Below are 21907 nucleotides of genomic sequence, written 5' to 3'. Positions count from 1 at the left end.
CAGCCGCCTCTTCACACCGCCCTCTCCTCACACCGACCGTTGGCCGCCGCCCCGCCCGCGCCCCCCCCTCCCCAAGGCCTCACGCTGCCCGGAGCCGAGCCCTCGCGCGGGGCGGTTGCTCCTTCCTCTCTCCCCTCCTCTCAGCCGCCCTCACTCCATCGCCGCCGCCTCCCCCCTCCCCGCACACACGTTTCTGTCTCTCTCCTCCCCCGCGCTGCGAGGGCCGGGCCGGCCCCGGACAGCGTGAGGGAGGGGCTGGCCGATAGGGTGGGCCGGGGGAGGCACTCTGCTGCAGGTAGGACGGGAAAGGAGAGGCCGCGGCCCGCCCCCAGTGGCGCAGCTCGGGCTGGGCTGGGCTCGGCTGGGCTCAGCTGCACCGCCTCCCCGCTGAGGCCCTGTGGCTCAGTCCGGCCGCTCTCGCGAGAGTTAAGACGCCGCGGGCAGAAGATGCCCCAATATGGAGGCGATGCGGAGCGGCCCGGGGGAGTTCTCGCGAGAGCGGGGAGAGGCGGGTGCGGGCTCGCTGCGCTCAATGCTCCGAAGACTGTGATGCTGTACGGTGTTTCTGCCCACACAGGCTAAAATTAAGGCGGCACAGCCCTTGTGTGGCGTTTTCATGAAGCCTGCTTTTGTCACCTTGAGGGTGTACTTTAAGCAAAATATGAAAATCCATGAGAACGCTGACGTGCGGCAGCAGGCTAAGGTGGACCTGTCAGGGCCCTCAGCGAGGCCGAGGCATTCCTCAGGGTGCCAGCAGTGCTGCACAACCAGCAGTGCTGCTCCTGTGGACCGCAGAGGGTTTACGGGAGTGCTCTGTTCCCTCTGCGGGTCTCTGGGCCTGTGGAAGTGCGAGGAGCTGAGCTGGTACTGCTATATCCCTGTCTGGTTGGACTTCAGTTTGCAAACTCAAGGTTCTTTTTAACTTTCTTTGTTGTGTAACCTTACCTTGAAAAAAGGTGATTGTGCTCGAACAGCAAAGGCTTCAAGAACTTTTACTGGGTATGAACAAAATGGCTCTTCTCTGAAAAGACCTTTGTGTATCTCCTTTTTAAAAAGAGGAAGAAACCATGCTGTAGGAATGGACTGTGCCTGAGACTTGTCTGCTGCTGGCTCTTCCTGTGGTTTAGAATGACTGAGGAGTGTGTATGTGTTGATGGACATGCCTCAAGGGTGTCAGAGTCCCTGCTGTTCTATCAGAAGTGGCGTATCTTAGTGATGCAAAACACTAGACCTGTGCAAATGGATCCTGACAGTTCAGGAAACAAAATATGAGGAGAAAACTTAAATCCCAGTGATTTTTTTTTTTTTGCAGGTACTTGGTACTTTGGTACTTATGTTGCATTGCCTTTTCATGTTTCTCATTTTCCTTCTTTTATCTGCCAGTAGCTAAAATCTACCTTTGCACATGGCATGACCTTTTTCATATGAAGTCTCTGTACTTACAGTTGGTAACTCTGGATTTGAATTTTTTTTCTGCCCTAGCTGTCAGTATGAGAACTTTGGTTTGGATCTGCTCTTTCACTGGGCTTCTTACTCAGTATTTACTTTGGAACTTACATCTTACCTAATCCGAGCAGTAGTGATTGAATTCAGAGCTTCCTGATGTTAAAATGCTAAGGAATGTGAGTCAAAGGTTTGGGGCATTTAAAAACCTGAATGGTATCGGATACCATTTTTTTATTGCAAACTGTGGCATTGTATGGCCTCCAATTTAGCTGTTCTCTGTACAGTTCAAACTAAGCCTTTTTCTTCCAGCACTGGAAACAGAGAGTTTGAACTCTTTTTCAGCCGTGATAGGTTTATGGAGAGAGGCTGTATTTTGTTCCCTTAACACAGACCTGCTTTGGGGATCCCATAATGGAGAGGATCCAGGCTGGTCTTTCCTACAGAGTAGAATCAAGGCAAATTCCAGAAGGACTCAGTGTTCTGGCAGTCAGTTTGCTCGATCCTAGCAGCAGCATGTCTTCCAAGAATTTTAGTCTCCAGAGCCTTGCTTATCCTTGCTGTAACTGTTGGCTTCACAGGAGTTATGTTGAGATGGACAGATGTCATATGCTTTTCACTGGTTTTGGTTTTAATAGGTATTTCATTCACCTCGACTATTTCTTCCAGTCTCACTGCCAAGAATGAGAGCTTTCATTGTCATCTCTGGTATTTGATATTCCTCAGTTTTTCACTGTGATCAAAAAGAAAATATGGAGCTAGTCAATGATACAGTCCATACTAGGAGGCAACCAGCAGTTTACGGAGTCCAAGGAGAAATGCAGACTGAGGAGCACATACAAGCACTCCTGGAAAGAAACGTACCTTCTGCCTTTGGTGGAGAGCCTCAAATCCCTGAAAAGAAGAGATGGCTACATGGCAGGTGAGCTATATGCTAGGAATTTGACAGGTGTAAAAATAGCTGGGGAAGCTTTTCAAGCCCAAATGTGGAAAGATGCTAATATTTTCCTGCAGCTTGTAATTAAAATGCTGAATTGTGCTGATTGATAACTGAAGCAGAACAACCAGTTGGAGCAACTCACGGCAAAGTATGCGAGAACAGTTTAGCACCCCACTACCCCACAGCTTAGCAATACACAGGAGCATTTGTTCACTGCAGGACTATGATAGTGTGAGGGATATACACATTGTAAAGAGAAGTTGTTAATGTTTGTAGTCCCCTCCAGTGCTTCCCTCAGCCCAGCTGTCAGACACGAGCTTTCACTTGCATTTTTTCTGATTTCTGCCTGTTGATACTTACATTTCTTAAATTTCGAGAAGCTGTTTTCTGTTCCTTCTTAGCTTGGGACATGGAAAGTTGCATAATAGTATGACTAAGATTGGCTGAACTGCTTTTGGATTATTTTGGAGCTATGTTCCTGTGTCCTTTGAGGAGAATGGATGAGGCAAATGGTACTGCCTATACAGCATTAATGTTTCCACAGCCTGATCTTCGCATTTGGCAAAATTCTCTTTTGGGCATTATCCTAGGCATATCTTCTGCCAGAGGAGCCCTGCAGGCTCACTAGAAGGCAGTCTTTGTTGAAAACTTAGGAGAATTCCTGGTGTTCTTCCAGCAAGGCAAATATAGTCAAAAATAGGAAGCCCTTTCATCAGCTTCCCTTTTAGTTTTGTTTGACCATGAATGCTTTTGGTTTTCTGAATGAATCTCTCTTTGGATGTGGAGTGGACTGCCAGTGGTTATGGCTGTGTCTACACTACGAAGTCCCCATGAGAAAGCAAATAAAAAAAATCTCTGATTCGTCATTTCTCTGAGCTTTGTTTCAGCTTGTATTCTGAATGTATACTGAAACTCAAACTGTTATTTTGGGGCAGTGACAGGCCTTGAGACTCAGGTCTAGCTGTGGGTGAGGTTCCAGGAGGTGTGGTGAACTAATCTAAAAGCTTGCTGCTGCCAGATCGGACAGGACACAGAAGGAAAAGCAGTGCAGGAGAGCCAGATCTGCCTCTTTTGTGTAACTAGCTCTTACACCAGCTCAGCAGTGTGTGTGACCGCAGCCTAAAACTATGGATCCTGTTTTACTGGCACTGTTGTAAAGGAATTTCCTGGTAATAAGTGTAGGCAAGTGGAACTAGAGTTTGAGTTACTACTGTGCTTTGTAGTTTTTCATTTCATCTTGAAGACTCGTCATTGATTAATTTCTGCAATTGTGAGATCCTTTTGACTGTGCAGTAGGTTTTTTTTCCATGGCTAAAGGAGATTGGAGTCAGAGGAACAAAATTACTTAACAGAAAGGCTTGATTTGTGCATAATTATAATATGTGATCTAGAGTTAAGACTGCCCGCTCACAAATTCCTGGTGTAATAAAATAAGTCTTGTGCAGAGGTCAAAGGGAGAATTTTGCTTTTAAAGTCATGGCATTATTGGAATCTTTATCACTGCACTTGCTCCTTAATAAGAAAATCTTTACTCCCTCCCTCAACTCCCCATTTACGACTTTTGTCTTTCTTGCTTCCTCATACTCTTTTCCCCATTTCTTTTCCACTTCCCTATCTCATGTATTTTCTCTGTTCTCTATTTTGTATCCACTGATCATCCCAGAATGTAATCACCTCAGACAATAAAATGATTGAATGGGACTCTTCTCTACAATGCTAATTGGGGCTCAGTCTCCCCAGCCACTGTTCAGGGTTGCCAGAAGCCTTGGGCACATACTGCATCACTTATCTTTGGTTCGTAAGTAGAAGATCACCACTATGGGCAGGGGGTTGAAAAAGGGAAGAAGGAGCACAGGGCTTTAGGGCTACTCAAAGTTTACCTGCTGGAAATTCTGATTCAAAGACATCTAGGCAGAAAAATCATGTAGGTCAAGTCCTGCTTGCATACCCATGTTAAGCGTAACACAGGAAATGTTTGACTGCTTTTTTGTGGATGGGTTAGGCTTGTCTCTTTCTTTTGCCCTCCAGGTGTAGCAGCTGCATGTTTATCTTCTAGATCAGGATAGGAGGGATCAAAATGCTGTTTCCTGATTTTCTGCAGTGTGTTAATGAGGTCAAGTAATTGATGCATTCAGTGCTCTGGGCTCTGGTGCTAAGAGGGTATCATATGAATGGCACACAAAGTATTTGCAATTCATCTGAAAGGAATGCAAAGGCACAGGGGTGCCTGTATAGGACTCATGTTATGCACCAGCAGGATCTGCAGAAGGCTCTGTGAGTTCACAGTGTACGGTGCCTGCAGAGATCTGAGAGTAGCAGTGTGGCTTCTGTTCCTGCAGAGTATGAGATCATGCAAAAGGGCTGCAGACATGGCGATCATACGAGACTTTGCATATAGCTTAGCTTATCTGATTCTTTTCAGGTTCTCCTGGGAGGGGTTCAAAAAGATCATATACAAGAGGTTCCCGGTCCTGAATTGGCTTTTTTCCTATCAGTTCAGAGAATGCATCTTGAAGGACCTCCATGCAGGCCTAAATGTTGGGATGGTTCGGGTTCCTCAAGGTAGGCAGACAGAAAAGAAAAAACACTCTTGCATCCTTTTGTACATCATCCTTTTCATAATCTACAGTCTGTGTGTTTTTCTGTTCCTTCAGATGTCATCAGATTATGCGGGAACTTTAATTTACAAGTTCCTTAAATCATTAACTTATTTATTTCCATACTTGCAAGAAAACATATTCTATAATCAGATGTTATGTGGTGTAATTTTGAGGACAAGACACAGCCTTTTTAAAAAAAACTTGCCTCTAATATAAGTATAGACTAACAGCAGCATTTTCCTATATTGCAAGAAAAATGACAATCTTTAAAATCCACCTTGCAAAATCTGTTAGATTTTTGCTTTCTAGGGCTGTTAGAATTTTGGCTGACCAGGTTACCTCTACCAGTGATCAATGGCTTCCTTTCTGCATTCTGCTGCTCAATGCTGTATGTTGTATTTGGAACTTCTCATCACATGTCAATTGGTGAGGTTTCTTCTGTACTGCTAAATGTTTCTATAGGACTTAGAGATTGTGTTCAGTGCTGCTTCAAAAAGCATCTAATGTGAAGATGTTATTTAGGGGAGAATCCAGACCTCTGGATTCTCAATTCATTGTTCCATCTCTATCCCTGAAGACATGGGCTGCCACAGCTCCTGTGTCACAGACAGTGGTGCAAAGGAGGTGGCTGGCGCATCATGGAGGTGTCTCCTACATAAAGTAAAGGGCCAGTGCAAGCTGCTTCCCACTTGCTCTCAGACCGTGACCATGAATCAAGATTTAGGTTTTCTCCAGGGGTCATGCAGTTCCTTGCCATGACTGAGCTGTTGGTGGTTTTACATTCTTAATTTGTTCAGAAGCTAGATTATTAAAATTCTGTTTACATGTGAGAAGGCCCTTATCATCATCATAAAAGTGGATCTGTGGAGCTCTGGCCTCTTAGATAACTTGGCAATTCTTTCTCAGACAGACCGTACTGCTTGGACTTTCTGGCCGTTCATTGTAGTGCATTCATTTTAGTGCTTTACATTAATTTTTTTTTTTGTCCATCTAACCAAACAAAGACTTTGCTTGTAAAATTGTAGGAGTCTGAAATTTTCAGATGGAATTTTAGAAGCTTTAGGTGCTTACTCAGAAACAGTAAAAATGGATTATATATATGAATGAAAATAAATTGTCTCATACTGCACAGATTGATGGTAGGGCATAGAGATGGATGTGTAGTTTTAAAAAAAAATCCTTGTTGCAGCACCTCGTGCAGTTACATTACTCTGTTCTATTGGTTCCAGGCTCATTCAGCATCCTAAATCTGGTGGTGAAAAATATTCTCAAGTCCCTTGATCTCAACGAAACATTGTCCTTTAATAGTTCACTGGTCAATTTTTCAGACCCTACACTTTTGAAAGGTTACATGGAGGCCTTGACACTCACTGCGTCAATAACGTTTATGACTGGCATAATTCAGGTAGAAGATGAATCTCTGTTATATCCTTACTGATGTATCCTTATGTGTATCTTTGTACAAATTTAAGAAGTGAGACCGCTTGCATGTTCTTACAAATTCTAAGCTTAGCACATTTGAATACGTACGTTGTACAAAATGGAACATGACGGTCTGCCTCTTCCTCTCATGATGTCTGAAAAATATGTGATAGGTTCAGATTTATGGGTCCATGATTAATATATCAGTGTGTGAAGTAAATTACTTTTGTCTTTTATACTGACCAATTCTCCAACATGTAGACCCTTAGGTAGTCCTGCATAACTGCACACAGTTGATGCAAAGTGCTCCTATTTTAGTTTGGCAGCATCCTGCTTAATTGTGCATAATGAATATTGCTTGTTCAAATAACTATCCATCGTGCGTGGCAGTGAAAAGTCATGCTCTTCTAATATGGAAACAAGAAAGGCAGGTTAGACATAGATAATTAGATTGCATCTCACTTCTTTGTTCCATACAGTTGCTGCTAGGCTGCTTCTGCCTGAAGTCTGTAACAGCATATATGCCAAAGGCTCTCATTGATGCTTACCTCTCTGCAGCAGCATTGCTTGTCATTGTATCACAGTTCACTTTTATCTTTGATGTCATGCTTGACTTCCATAAGGGCTCTCGAGACATTTTCTGTGTGAGTAAAACAAAAAAAATGCACACTTCTTGTGGGAGAAACAAAAGAACAGTAACAAAAATTGAAGGCAATTTCAATATGTCAGTTGCTAAGGGATATTTCTGTAAGTCTCAGCTGTTGTTTACTTTGCCTTTCTGTTGTCATGGATGACAAACAGACTTTTGTGTGATGTGCAAGAGGAAAAGGGAGTATTTTTATTTACTTCCATAGCTTTATCATTTTCAGCATGTCTGTAATCATAATGGAGCAAAAGTTAGAGAAAGGTACGTTTTTCCTCTGTGGATCATTGTGGGCAAACTATTGGGCACACAGTGTCTTTGACGTATCTGACAAGGAAGCAGCAGACCCTTGGTAAAGATAAGTTAAAAATAAGTCTTCCTAATTTTCTTATGAAAAGCCAGACAACTAGAGAGAAAGGTGGTGCAGAGGAGAGAAGAGTGATTGTACTAGATCTGAGTTATTTGTGGGAGTGTTTCTCAACACACCATTTTAAATAATGTTTTGCTCTTAGCATCTTTCTTCTACCCACTGAAAATACTGTTGTAGCTGTAAAGGATAAGTTCAAGTGTCAGGGCAACATGTGTCAATCTTCTAGAATGTAAAAATAGTGGCAGTATCTGCCTCTGATCCTCTCTATGATAATTCCTTTTCAGAATGTATTTTATTATTTCCTGGCTCTCCCAAGGTCTAACGCCACCAGCATACTGCTATTTTTGCTTAGCATGGCCATACTACAAATCAGTAAAACTATCAGGATAACTTATATACGTAGTCCTATCGCATTTCCTATGGAACTTCTCTTGGTAAGTGTTCTCAATGCTATTGTGATATTTGAACTAACAGTTCAGGAATTACCTGTCTGAGATGGTGTTCTGGATCTGAATACCATCAGTAGCCTTTGTCATTGATTTTTGAGGTGTCTTTCACCAGCAAACTTCCTAGTTTTTCCACTGCTACTGTGAAAATAAGGTATCTGCTTACAAAAGGCCACGGCCACCAATCACAGTGAATTGCTACATGAATAAACAGCAGCATATAGAGATGAAACCACCATGTTCCAGACTCTGATTTTTTTTTTTTTTATCTTTATTAGAGATGGTATTAGAACTGTGGACTTGAAGGTTCAGAGTTCTGATTCAATTATGCTTTTTTTTGATCTGGAATTGTAGGAAGAGGGTATTCAATTTTGTTACATTCAAAAGCAGGTCTTGCTGTAAATTCAGTATCATTTGTTGCTGTTTTTTCTCCTGATGTTTCTCTTTCCTAGAAAATGGAAGAGATGACTTTTTTTTTAAAATCAAAACTTTTTCCATTCCATGAAAATTCTGACTTTTACAGACAATCTAGGAATCTAAAAGATTATAGCTTCTTTTTCTAAGAATAAGCTACGCAGAGGCCCACCTTGCTGACACCGGAGTTGAAGCCATTTGCCACTTGTCTAATAAGGGCCTGTGGGACAAAAGCTGTGGCAAAGCACAATAATACAGACAACAAGTTGGAATAAGAAAATTGGAATAAGAAAAAAAGTCCACATTATGCATAGAATATGTCAGATGTTACTGCACTGTAGACGTTAGCAAAGGGCTGGGAAATACTTGTATAATATACTTGCAAAACCCCACAAAAATACATTACTTCAGAATGCTGCAATGTTTATACACTGAATAAAATCTGTGCTTAAGTCCTCTAAATACTCCTGCATGAGTAACTATCCTTAGATTTGCTGTGTGCAATTCCAGGCGCAAATGCTCTATAATCTATGGTATTCTTGTTTTCTTTCCCAGATCATCACAGCCACCATTATTGCTAATCATATTCATCTTCATGCTGAATCTAGTAGTGCTGTGGTCAGTATGATTCCTCAGAGGTTAGTTATCTATGCTGTTGATGAGGTTATACTTTTGAGATATGAAAGAGATGTTTCAGTCTGTTCTTGAAATCTGACAGGCTGATTTTTACCAGGAAGCACAGATACAGGAATAACTCTTCAAGGGATTCACTTGCATCCTCATTTCAGAGCATAATTTAAACTGCAGTTTTCTTTATTAGATTCAGGTATTGTTAGCACACAGAGGAAGGAATTTGTGTTTATCGTAAGGTGGAAGCAAACTCTTACAGATTGAGGGCATCTCCTGTGGGGTGGTAGGTGATGCCTCTGATGTTGGTCCTGGGTATGGTATAGACTGTGCACAGAGCCCAGAGCAGTTTTAAGCTTTTCTGTTCTCTGATCCTGTAGGTTTCTACCTCCTACACTGCCAGATTTATCAAACCTGAGCAAGATCATATTGCATGCTTTCTCCCTTGCTACTGTAAGCTGCTTCCTTCTTGTTTTTATTGGAGAGAAGTATGCTTCGCTTCACAACTACAGCATTTCCAGCAGTCAGGTGAGAACAAAGCTACATGTACTTCTTAGCCCAAGAAGCAAGCTGAGTTCAGACTAGTAAAGCTGCTAGTTTCCTGGTAGTGGTAGAAATGCAAGGATAGAATGAGTGATGACAGCTGATTGTTTTGTAGCAACTTGTTATCCTTCTCTATGGAAGGACAGATGTTATCTATATGTGAAGGCCAAAATATGTCCACCTTTGACCAAGAGGCCTTAGTGTAGCTCTAGGGGTTGGGCTGACCTCCCTGCCACCACATACCCATTGCTGCTACTGATCCTTGAGGGCCATTGCTTTCCTGAATCTGTGAGACTTTATAACAGCACACAAATATAATAGCTGCAATTGTAAATGGCCAGAGCAGCTGTATGTGTATGTATTCTCTGTATGTGTCTATCAACTCAATGAATGGGTTGTCACCCTAGAGTGACTGTTCTGAGAGCCTTTTAAGCTAAAGCTGTTAGTTTCCAGTGTGCTAGATTAAGTAAGCACTAACTGGTTTGCAGTACTCTGTTTAGCTTGTTGTGAGGGCTTTGAATCTTCATTAGAAAGGAATTAATCCAGTAAGAAAGCCACTCTGACTTCCTATAGCCTTTTGGGGATAAGAATAAAGAGAATGTCTTTTCCATCGAGCTCTTGTCCCAGCTCTACTATACTGTGTACTGAGATTTACTATGTGTTAGCTTGGAAGCTCTGGGGTTCTCTGTGGATTTCTTTGTAAACAGGAACTTGACTTTTGGGTCCATGAGATTCTCAGCTATGAAAACTTTGTGCCTTTTGAGAGAACTCATTTAACCATGAGAGACTTTGGTTTCCAGAAAGTTTTCTGAGCTGAGCAGCCAACAAGTATGAGCAGAAGATGTACTTCTTTTTAAGCCACTTCTATTTAGGTAAGTAATTAATTCTGGGTTATCTCTACTTCCTTCTGTTTCTGTTTTACAGGAACTAATAGCTGTGGGGCTTTGCAATATTTGCAGCTCATTTTTCAAAGGCTTTGCTGTCAGCTGTGCTATTTCTGGAACTGTCATTCAAGAGAAGACAGGTGGAAGAACCCAGGTGAGCCAAGCTAAAATCACTCTAGACTGAGTATAGGCTGACACTCCATCCAAACAATTTGTGAGAATCTATATTCCCATGCAACATGAATTTGTATGCTCTATGTTATGTATTATAATTGCATGATATTTACAGGACATGATGTGCATTTAAGGAAGCCAGAATTCTGTGGGGAGAATAAGATGGGTTCATAAAATTGTAAACTGTATTTTAGTGAGAATGCCCAGAATTGAAAATTGTTTTGCACCCTTAATTCTGCCACCTCTTCCTAACTTTTGAGTACTTGACCTTGTGGCCTTAATCTATTTATTTATTTATTTATAGGGAGATTTTAACATACTTCTTATCTGAATATTTGTACATGCTTCACCGCATCACAGAAGTAATTTGTTTTAATAAAACATTTGTTCCTGGTGTAGGTTGGTTTGTCTAGCAATAGGGATTAGTACATTAGTTTAAGAACTAACATATTAGTTTATCAAAAGGAATCCATGAGTGGTAGTTCTAAAACTTTCAACTTTAGTGAGTGAACAGTCTTGTTTTCCTCAATAATTTTGCACTGGGAACATAATAGAATATTTTTATCTTTTGCACCCAGTAGGTGAAAGGACATCTTCCTCAGATTCTACATATATTGTTTTAAAAGTTGCTCATTGTGGCCCAGTAAGCAATGGAAATTTTCCAAATTGGGAAAAAGCAGCTGAAAGTTAGTCAAAGGGCTCAGTGATGAAGCTGATGGTGGAAAATGGGGAAGTAGGTGGGCACTCGACCACCCTGGATACCACTGAGCACGTCCAAAGGGACATTAGCATATATTAATAATTCCTTGAAAAAGAATGAATATGTATGCCAATGTACTACATATTTATGTCTTACCTGTTCAAACGTGGAACCTGAACTCTGAGAGAGCGCGCTTGTTTGTCAAGTCGCCCAGTGTGTATCGTGAGGAATAAAGGAATGCCGCTTTCTAACACCACACTGGAGTTAAGAGTTTTCTTCCCAGATTTCAGATTACATTTCTAAGGCTGACTTGCAAGAGAAGTATCTTGTTTTTCAAATTAAATTATCAAATCAAAATCCCATGTTGTTGTGCATAAGAATGGCCCATTTAGGCCAAATTTACATCTACAAAAGACTTTTGACTTGAGCGTTCTAAAATTCGTGTCACTGATTACAACACACCTGTGAACTTTGTCCCCTGGTTACTTTTCCTATTAGGTGGTGCTATAAAGATTATATCTATTTGCTTAGAAAAGACAAGGAATTGGTTCTGGAAGGCCTCTCTAATAAAGTATCTCTGTTCAGATAGCAGCACTGATGGGAGCAGCTATAATGCTGGTGATTGCATTGAAACTAGGACGCTTTTTCCAGGTGATACCTAACGTAAGTGAACATGTAATAGTTATGGTAGCAGCCTACTTACGTTTAAAGCATAATACAAAGATTACCCAAACGGCTGGGGTTGTATCTTTCTCTACATTCCATTGTTTCAAGGGAAAGACTAAACCAAAACAATGACTTCAAACTCTCCTAAATTTCAGCATGTTCAAGTATTAGGAAATTAGTATTGCATCTCTCTCCCATCTCTGACTGTTCAGAACAAACTAAAATTCCTTGGCTAGAAGTGAACTGAAATTTTACTGCCAAGATCTGTGATTTAAATGTTGTATTTCACGTTTGGTCTCCCATTTTTTAAGGTTTTACACAACTGTATAACACATTCATGAGTTCCTGTCTTGCATCTGTGTAAGTAGTTACAGGGTGGATGTTTCAAAATCTTTAGTGTAAGGGGGTAAACAAAATATTCAAAATTGAAATTTGGGTTTAGTATCTCTGATTCTAGCTTGGTATTTATTTTAAAATCATATGCACTCCCAAACTAATGTGGCTGTAAACATTTTGTTGCTGCAGGTTGCTCTGAATACTCAGTATTTCACTTCTCTCTTAAAATTTCATCTAGGCTTTTTTTTTTTTCCTGAAAATTTTCTTAGGGAACCTCTGGCATTACTTCCTGATATTTTCCTGGCTTCTTTGTAAGGTGGGAGAATTAATCACTTTCCCAAGACTAGCTGATGAGGCAGAATTTAACCATCTACTTCCCTTCAGTCTTCTTTTTTGTTGCTAAGGAGGACTGTTTCAGTAAATGGTGTCAAGCAGCTTCCCAAATCTGGCAATGAACTGCCCATGCTAATTGAAACCATTCTTTGAAACAGCAACTCAATTCTGTAGATAGTGTTGTCATTTCTCTTAGTGCTGCAGGAGACATAGGGATTCACTGAAGAGCTCTGTAATGGAAACTACAAGCAGCATTTCAAGAGGAAGTCCAGTTGCACTGGCAGAAGTAATTGTGAAATCAAATAAGATACGTTGGTTTGCAGACCTGAGGAGAACTGTTATACCTACTTATAAAAGTTACAGAAATAAGATCTAAATTTTAAGCAGTTTGTCCTGGATATCTGTTCCTTATCATGCTGTGGGTGCAATAAATCTCAGATGCAATAAATAACATGCATTTTTTTCTTATTTTCACAGAGTGTGCTGGCTGCTATTGTGGTATTTAACATGCTACCTTTTCTTGAAAAAATTCTGGACATTCCTACCCTGTGGAGAAAGGATAAGTATCATTTAGTAAGTGGCAGAAAAAAACCACCTAGTAACTGGAAGATGGTTTAAAGGTAGAAATACATGTTTTGGGAGAGCAAGGCAAAGAAGTGGCCATTCTCTTAGAAAAGGGATCCTTTGAAATACCCACTGAAAGAACTGTATTGAAATTTCTTCAAATCAATTAGTTATTCTGTAGGGGGTGAACCAATCATTATTGCTGTTACACAGAGCCCCTGAGAAGCAGGTGTCTTGCTGTCAGCTGGGAGTTTGTTAATTCTTGTTCAGGATAAAGAGGAAGGCCTCGGTATGATGTGCTTTCTCCTAATAAGTGAAGCCCTGTTAAAAAAGAAAAAAAAGGAGATTTGACCTGAACATCAGGTTTGTAGTTCCTGGGATCTAAGGACTGTGAAGGCTTAGCTGACATTGAACTCGATCATAGAAAGATAAAAACACATCTACCAGGCCTGCTTCTGTCATTTGCTGAATGTGATGTAATACAGCTGACCGTATCAGAAATCGCTCCTTTCTGTCTGGGCTGAGGGTTTCAGCATCAGAAATGCTTTTAGAAAAGACCAGGTCTTTATCTGGGGTTCTCCATGCAGTTTTTTTAGCTTCAACAATGAAGTGCTTGCCAGGAGGGAAGTTCTCAGCACCTTTTTTTCAACCACACCTGGATATTTCCCTTGTTCTTTTAGGGCAGGCCAGAATCGTGGAGGTATGTGTATAGCCCCTGTATATCTGCAAATTCAGGGCAAAGGAAAGTGAGAAGTCTTGTCAATAACTGAAGCTGAGTTATGTGTTTTGAGTTCCTGCACTTTTTTCCTGTGATCTTTCCTTGTGACTATTTTCAGGACTGAGTGGCCTAAAGATGCCAGCTGGGCTTTTCAACTATTACCATTTCTAGCTCTTTTTTTTTTTTTTAAATCTCTGCAATTTGCAAATACTGGGGCTGAGTTGGAGGTCATATTGTATATTTTCACAGCTAATATGCTCTTTGTCTCTTGATCAAAGGCTATTTGGCTTGGAACTTTTGCTGTAGTGCTTCGTCTTGGTCTTGATATTGGTTTAGTGATCGCCCTGGCAATTGCATTCTTCATAATCAGCATCAGGTCACACAGGTACTTGTAACTCCTCAAGCAAAATATTCATTCTTCTTAGAGCTGATGTTTTAGAGATAGGTGTACATGCAACAATGTGAAAGTAGTTTCATACTTGTAAACACTTCGGTCAGGTCATTCTGGATTCTGTCTATAACTATCCCAAACCAGTAACTTGTTTAGAAATGGAGATCAAGCTTTTGGGAATGTAAGTTTTTTTTTCTCTGCTTTGTGTGAAAATGTAATAAACATCTTGTTTCAGAATGAAGATGATGGAGCTGGGACAAGTTCCAAACACGAATATTTATGGAAGTTTATCTGTCTGCAGAGCCGTAAGAGGAAACAAAAAACAAATGTTCCACCTCTCTCTGTAATCAAGCTTCTTCCCTTAAATGGCTGGGAGTGACCATTCAGACTCAGTTCAGTTGGTTCAAAACTTTCAAAGTGAAGAATGCTTAAATATCTGTAGTGTGAAGTGATTCAGACACCCCGTTCAGCCTGCTTGGGCCCCTAGAGGCCTGTGGAGCTCCCTGCATCAATCAGTGCTGTCCCGGTGGTGGAAGCCACGTTGCTGACATTTCCGGAGCTATTTGGCGATTTATGCTGACCTGCTTTTCTCAGTCTGATTATATCCGCACAACACATTTTCAGTAACTGTGTGCTAGACTGAATCGCTGATTCTTACAGTGATGGGATATTAAGTAGGGCACAGGCCTTTGTGATGCAATGTTGATAAGACTAAACCATACAAAATTGGGTAATACAATAGTAAAGAGCTTCGTCTTTGCCACCTGGGTACGTTCCCAATGCTACGCTGATGGATTTGCAGAAATCAAATGAGGACAAGGGTGGTATAATGTATGTTTTCTGTAAAGAGCATTATATATAATATAAAGCTATCTAATTTGGCTGGTTTGATATTATACCAGCCAACTGTCATCAGTGATAGATCTGCTGGAGGTCTTTTTAACAACAGGAGGAACTGACCAGCTTTTCCAGATGACTACATTATTAGGTCCATGCTGCCTGTGCTGCTACCAGCATGCAGTGTAGTCAACAATGTTACTTTGTCCTTAGAATATCACCTTGCAGTCTACTGCATATAGGGTTAGGTGGGGAAAAACAGCTCCTACTAAGTATGGTTCTCATAGATCCAACTTTTGTTTTGAAGGCAATGGAGATTGATGGTGTCAAAATCTTTCAGTGCTGTTCTTCCATTTCTTTTGCAAATATGAATAACTTCAAAAATTACTTGTTACACAAGGTAAATGCCACTTTTTTAGCTAGATGAAATTTCTAAAAGCTAGTATTATCCCTGTAATAAAACTGCTTTTGTCTTTCAGATGGACATGAAAACAGTGCCTCTAAATCCAAATGAAATGAGGGCTTTAGTTTCAGCTAGTCTGTCTGACACTTCAGTGGAAAGCAGAGATTTTAAATGCTCTTGTGTCTGTGATCCACCTCCACCACCACCTCAGGTCAGCTTTAGAAGTATATTTATCTAATATATCTATTTGAGGTGCCTATTTTTCTGTCACTAAGGACAGTGTTCTTAACTTGCTAGACCTTAAAAGGCTGTAAATGTTTATGTATAGCATATATATATATTTACTGTTGAAAAAAAGGAAGTAGTACCATTGTTTTTCTTCATACGTGCTGTATGTGATAGAGCAATAGGAGCTCAGTTTACTGGGTGAATTAACCAGCAGTAGAAATATTCCACATACCCTCAGTGTGGAAATGAGGTACCACTGGTACCAGTCGGTAGCTGAAGGCACTCTGCTAACCACATCTGAAGCTTGCCTAAGTCACCTGCTGCTTTGCATGCTCTTGTGGCAATGTGCTCTATTTAGTGTTATGCCAGATGTGTTTTTACCATGAGAGAAGAGAGATGCGATTTACAGCGCTTATTTACCACAAAAAAAAATCCACCCCCTGGGCCTACTTCTTCTAACCACTGATGTACTCCTCTCCATTTTCCATTTTAGGTACCATATACAGAGAAACTGGTGAAGTCACGTCAGGTAGACGGTACTTCCACGTCATCTTCAGTTAAGTCGGTACACTGGTCAAAGTACAGAGTCAGACAAAACTCTGGGATGCTCTTGCTGGGAGCAGCTAATGCACAGTCTGCATCTCCAGGCACACGACTTAAGCCTGAAATGGATAAGGATGAAGGGAAACAAGCTGGTGTTTTACCGGGCTCTGCAGCTGCTAATTCCTCAGCACAGTTGTATCAGGAAGAACAGACAGTGCATTTGCCAGGTCCAGTTCACACCATTATTTTGGACTTCAGCATGGTCCAGTTTGTGGATTTGCAAGGTTCAGACTTACTACGACAGGTAAACAACCTAACTGTGTGTAAATGTGAAACCTAAGGTTTACCCAGTATCATATGTTTCTTGTTAGCCCACAGTGCCCTGCTACATGGCCATCTAGATATCTTCCAGTTGACCCATACAAGTACACTATTTTCAGAAATTAACAGCTTCCCATAAAGACACTTTTTCAAAAACAGAAGCCTTGTTATCAACACAAAGGACAAGCTAAAACCTGTCATCCAATATCACCAGTCCAAAAATAATGTAAACTAAAATCATATTCATAAAAAGGTCTAATTTGCTCTTTCCATTTTGTCTGTTTATTTTTTTCTTCTAGCTGGACACTTTAAAAAATCCTCTTTTTTTAGAAGTGTCAGTTGTAAAACTGCCTCCTGTCTTCTCTAAGATTTATTTTATTTTTATTGCTGACTGCCTAAGTATCCTTTTTCTTTGATGTATGTCTTGAAGTTTCTGTCTTTGAGTGGGGATTCTAGCCAGTGGAGATATATGTGTAGCAAAAATAAATTTCATGTAGCTGTGCTTCTCAGACAGATACAGATGGATTCTTATTCAACTCCCTCAAAGTCTGTAGTTTGTCTTCAAAGATTTCTCTTTAATCTAATGCCTGTTGGGAATAACTGTGGACTGAGCTGATCTCCTTAAAGATTTATTTGCTGCATATTAAATGACCTCCCCATTGGAAAAGGATATAAGTCTTTCCAGATTCCTTCTAGCTTCATATTCTGAAGTTCTGTGATTCTCTGAAATAATGAGTTTTACTGCTTTTTTTTTTTTTTTTTTGAAGTTGTTTATATATGAGCATGGCACCTGTGTATGTAGAAATGTTTCAAGTTAGCCTGTACCTATGAGAACCTTTTGTTTAAGTGAAGAGATAACACTGTGCTGCATACTGCCCTGTAGGGGGGTCAGCATGGGGTCTGGCTGTGACCTGCCCAGCTTCTTGAGTCAGCATTCATGAAGATTTTGGTAGTTTGGCTATTTAGTTCTGAACAAAGAAGCTTGGTTTGAGACTCTGGAATAAGGACTTTCTTCAGAGATAAATCATACAAAGGAGTTCTTCTTTTCCCATTTATGTTTGAACTTCTAGTGCACTTGTATAAAGCAAAATTGTTCTAATGCTGATACGGAATTCTTTCTGCAGATCTTCCATATGTTTTTCAATATCGGCATTACAGTCCTTATAGCTGGCTGTCACTGTGAGTATCGAATTTGCTTATTAATATTGACCTATTGTTGGGGATAAGTTTTAAACTTCAGTGAAGTGTTATAGCCATACTGCTTGGTGTGACTTTTGCTGCTTTGTTTATTGTCTCACATTTTTTATAGCCTCTGTGATAGAAGCCTTTGAGAAGAATGAGTTCTTCGACAGCTGCGTCACCAAAGAGAAGTTCTTTCTTACTCTTCACGATGCTCTGCTGGCTGCTTTGGCGAAGCATCAAAAGCCAGATGAGATAGAACTTACTGCAAAAGAGCATGCTGAAAAGCTACAAGCTGAAGATGAGATGGTAGAATATTTAGCTTACACTTAAGCATTCCTGTTGTTAAATTATTCTGTCAGTAACCTAAAGGTCTTGTGATGTGGTTGAGGAAATAGGGCAGAGCAGGTGTTCTTGTGAATTTTCCAGTTATTTGGCTGTTTGCAATGGACAGAGTCCTGTTGTCCCTGCCTGGGGAAAGACAACCTTGTGTGCAGACAGCATGCTGGAGAGGAATCCAGCAGAGTTTTGCAGTAGGGAATTGCTGTTGCATTTTAGACAGTTTCCATTTCTCCCACAGGGCAAGGACTCTGCCAGGGCAAAGCTGAAGTTCCAAGTTTTTTATTTCCAGAGGCTACTGCACCAGGTCTCTTGGGGCAGATTGGAGAAGTGAAGGACAGCACTGGCTTGATTTCCCAACAAATTGAAGCTTGTGCACATCATCTTTCTGTCTGTCATCCTCTGCAATCATTTTTAAGCTCACTAGATGTCTCTGCCAAGTTTGAACAGGGTAGGCAGTTGCAAGTTTCAGGAAAAGCTCTTCTTCTGCATAGAAGATTCCATTAATTGCCCCTCCTTGGGAAAGAGCCCAACCTTAGGTAATCCTCCTCTGCATGCCGCCAGGCTGCACAAGGACAGAATAAAGGAAAAAACTCTCGAGATTGGTAGGAAACAGGTTTCTTGTGTTCTGCTTGTTTACCTCTCTTACCTTAGCACTGTACAGAATAGTGTAACACGAGGATATTGACCTTCCTGATACTGTTCCCCATAGAAAAGCCTTCACAGAATGAAGGTGACAGTTCATACTCACCACCTTCCCTTTAGTGCACGTGGAGGGCAGATTGTGAGCTGCTTCCATGCAGGAGGTGACAGTCGTTCCCAAGGAGTGTGCACTGAGACAAGGCCAGGCTGGGTATGTAGAAGGGTCCCGCAGCATTGGGTGATGTCAGCCCTGCCAGCTCATTTCCTTGGCAGCTGGGTATCTGACCTGCCCTGTGCTCCCATGACAGTGTGCCCATCTGGGTGCTTACATGATATTGCCTTGGCATGGGAACATGACTGGCTCAGCAGGCTGGCCACCCTTGGCCTACAATAATGTTTGTGTGCATTTCAGGAAATAAATTTGCTTATGGAGAAGAATGGAGGCTTTTTGTCTGCAAAGAAGCCTAACAGCAAACTACTGCGTGAAGAGCTAATATCAGATAACTCATGCTCAGCCCAGAATGCAGCAGAGTCAAGCTCTCCCCAGCAGTTTGAAATTCCATCCCTTCAATTGAATTTCCAGGACCCTGTGTGGGACAAGGAATGGAAGCATAACAGCAACGTCTGAATTGCAACTACTGGGGAATTGGGATTTCAGTAGAAGGAAGAAAGCTACAGTTAAGCAACAGTTCTGATCATTCTTATCAGTATTTGATGCTCTTTTTTTTTTTTTTTTTTCCTGTTCCAGAGTTTTTAAAATAGACAGCTTGACTAATGCCTACAGTAATTTCGTGGTTCTTATCAAAAAGGAACATCTAGATAATTATTTTCAAGTAGATATGATACTCTCAGCAATGCACAAGATAATTCCTAGTTTTGGTGAATTCTGGCAAATGATTTGTGTTTCTTTTCTGAAATTATTTAGAAGTTAGTTTAAATGCTGCAGCTTAGCACTTATGTATTTATTGATTGGGAGTAAATAAAACTCATCTGCTGTCTCTGAACAGATTACGTACAGGCAGATTCATTATCTTCAGAGTGTGTAGAGTGATGTGAACTTCAAAGAAAAGCATTTTCTTATTACTGTTCAACAAATTGCGGAAGTTGATATCGTCAGCACTAACATAACATGATGTCAGTTCTTTGAATATTTTTTCTGTTTAATTTACCAGAACTAAATCCCAGTAAACAATTTTTTTAATTACATTTTCTTTGTAGTCTCTTACTGAAATGGTAAAGAACGGAGAAATGTATTTATTTTGTTCTGAAGAGCCAGAAAAATTGTAGACTAATATATAGATAATGCTTGGGGAAAAAAATTCAGCTTACTTGTATTTTCTGCATCAGTCTGATGTAGGGTTGTACTGACAGCAGCAGCATTTAACTATATCAGCAATGTATGTCACAAAACACTGCCATGCCCTTATTTATTCCATGACACAGAGTGCCCATTGTGGAGAGTCACAGGTAAAATTAATTTCAGATGAGTGGACAGCATTGTGTCTGTATACCAATCAGACTCCCTTTTAGTGCAAAACTGGTATGTAAATGATGGATCCCCTTTATATACAGATCCTATGCTGTGGGCTAAATTTCTTCCTATGTGAACAGCTCTAACTTCTGCTGCTGGGCATCATGTGGTTTCTTGGTGTGGAATGAAAGCAAGGTGGTTCCTCTGAAATCTGCTGCTCATAGCTGCTAAACTTCATCAATGATACAATGGCTAATAGGAAAATTAATATTAGACTATCTGTAATATATTCCAGAGAGAGTTCTTTTCATCCTTTTTTTTTTTTTTTTTTCATTTAACTTTCAGCTTCCATGGGGTTTCTCAAGGGAAGCTGCAGTTCTGCATGCATGATCTGCAGTGGTAAAGGATTGTGGTGAACTGTGCCAAGTTACTTACTGTAGAGGAAACTGAGTGCTGGAACCCTCATACCTTTTGGATTGAAAGATAGGAAAAACTGAAAGCTCAAATGGTATTGAGTAATTCTCAAACCACATGTGCTTCCCTACATTGTTTTGAACAGTGGCTTCATGCCAAGCTCCTCTCAGCTCTGTTCAAAACAGAGTAATACAAAACTCATGAAAAGCATAGCCCTCATTTCCAGATTCTGTTGGCTCTGCTACAGCAGCCTTGATTTAAGGTGAAATGGCATTTGTAGCTGTTGGCACCATGGAAAGTCTCCACTACAAGCTGCAGACTTGATTTTTTTTGTTGGCTTACTCGGCAGAGTTTGGAGTCTTTCCTTCCTACCACATGACTCTGCAGAGTGGAACACCAGAGGACAACTCAGACGTCAGCATGTTAGCTTTCAAATTATGAGTATTCTTGCAAAACAAATACTTTGCTGAGAGGAAGTTCAGACAAAGCTGATCATTTTCCTTTAGCTGTACAGTGCCATAACTCAGCTCCTGCATGCATACAGAGTGCTTCTGTGATTCACCAAGCACAAATCCCTGGACACAGGCTGTGAAGTGACAGAACACGTACTTTATGGCCAAGGCCTCCACCTGTACCTCTAAAGTCAGAGTTCAAAGGCCTGTCTGCAATAGTGTGTTTGGAGGCAGTTTGATGTTCTCACCTGACATAGTTGCAACAACTACAGCTGTTTTGTGCAGACAGCAGCTTTTTAATGCCCTTCCCATGACGTTTTCCTAGAAGGGCATGCTGCAGAATCCCAGGCAGCTTTCCCATTGCACTGAATTAGAGGATGCAGATCCCAGAATATCACCACACAAAATGCAAAGTGTATGCAACCTGCCAGCCCTGATGGCATTTTATTGACATATTCCTTTGACATGTCTGCAGAAAACAAAGCAGTAGAGAAACCTCAGGAGTTGCACAGAGCGTGGCAGGAGCAGTTCTTAGGCAACATGCTGCAGTGTGTCACACTGCACAGGAGCTATGAGGAAGGACCAGATAAACTGGTTATGTATGGGCATAGTTTGGTGGCATTCATTCTGCTTTAAAAATGAGGCTGGCTGTGGAAAGGTGACTGTATTTGGACCTAGGGCTGGCTCAGCACCCCTTATGAGGGCCAAGGCCACTGACGTGTGACACACAGCAGTGGACACAGGAGGTGTGAGCATGCACCGTTAGGACCAATAGATCCCACTAAGGAACAGGCTCCCAATACACTGAGCTCCAGCAGTGTTTGTGGTCTGTTTATATTTTGACTTCTTCTAAGAAAGAACTTT

The 21907-nt window shown here is 41.0% G+C and overlaps 1 protein-coding gene across 20 annotated transcripts; it reads left to right on the top strand.

Annotated features, from left to right (window-relative positions):
* On the top strand, positions 44 to 19912 carry SLC26A8 (solute carrier family 26 member 8). Of its 20 annotated transcripts, XM_021377001.1 has the most exons (21): positions 322 to 911; positions 2170 to 2365; positions 4806 to 4945; positions 5278 to 5409; positions 6213 to 6388; positions 6885 to 7049; positions 7703 to 7852; positions 8834 to 8916; positions 9286 to 9433; positions 10373 to 10486; positions 11792 to 11869; positions 13019 to 13114; positions 14102 to 14208; positions 14450 to 14519; positions 15359 to 15451; positions 15531 to 15665; positions 16176 to 16529; positions 17671 to 17725; positions 17856 to 18034; positions 18830 to 18917; positions 19119 to 19258. In XM_021377001.1, exons 1-20 carry the CDS (start codon positions 617 to 619, stop codon positions 18872 to 18874), a joined length of 2811 nt encoding a protein of 936 aa, XP_021232676.1. In that variant the 5' UTR covers positions 322 to 616; the 3' UTR covers positions 18875 to 18917; positions 19119 to 19258. The 20 variants fall into 20 exon arrangements, with proteins under 20 accessions (XP_021232683.1, XP_021232682.1, XP_021232680.1 ...); XM_021377008.1 differs by lacking the exons at positions 322 to 911; positions 18830 to 18917 and adding an exon at positions 44 to 295 and having other exon boundaries at positions 19119 to 19912; XM_021377007.1 differs by lacking the exons at positions 322 to 911; positions 18830 to 18917 and adding an exon at positions 44 to 295 and having other exon boundaries at positions 2113 to 2365; positions 19119 to 19912.

Source organism: Numida meleagris, chromosome 25 (assembly GCF_002078875.1).
Source record: "Numida meleagris isolate 19003 breed g44 Domestic line chromosome 25, NumMel1.0, whole genome shotgun sequence".
Lineage (NCBI taxonomy): Eukaryota > Metazoa > Chordata > Aves > Galliformes > Numididae > Numida > Numida meleagris.
This window is presented reverse-complemented; position numbering and strand designations above follow the sequence as displayed.

Bases quoted from the DNA above. Each gene is read 5' to 3' on its own strand.
- SLC26A8 (XM_021376989.1), top strand. From the start codon at position 617: ATGAAGCCTGCTTTTGTCACCTTGAGGGTGTACTTTAAGCAAAATATG. The intron at 912-2,169 runs GTTCTTTTTAAC...GATATTCCTCAG, and splicing joins CTTCAGTTTGCAAACTCAAG to TTTTTCACTGTGATCAAAAA. The intron at 5,410-6,212 runs GTGAGGTTTCTT...TATTGGTTCCAG, and splicing joins TTCTCATCACATGTCAATTG to GCTCATTCAGCATCCTAAAT.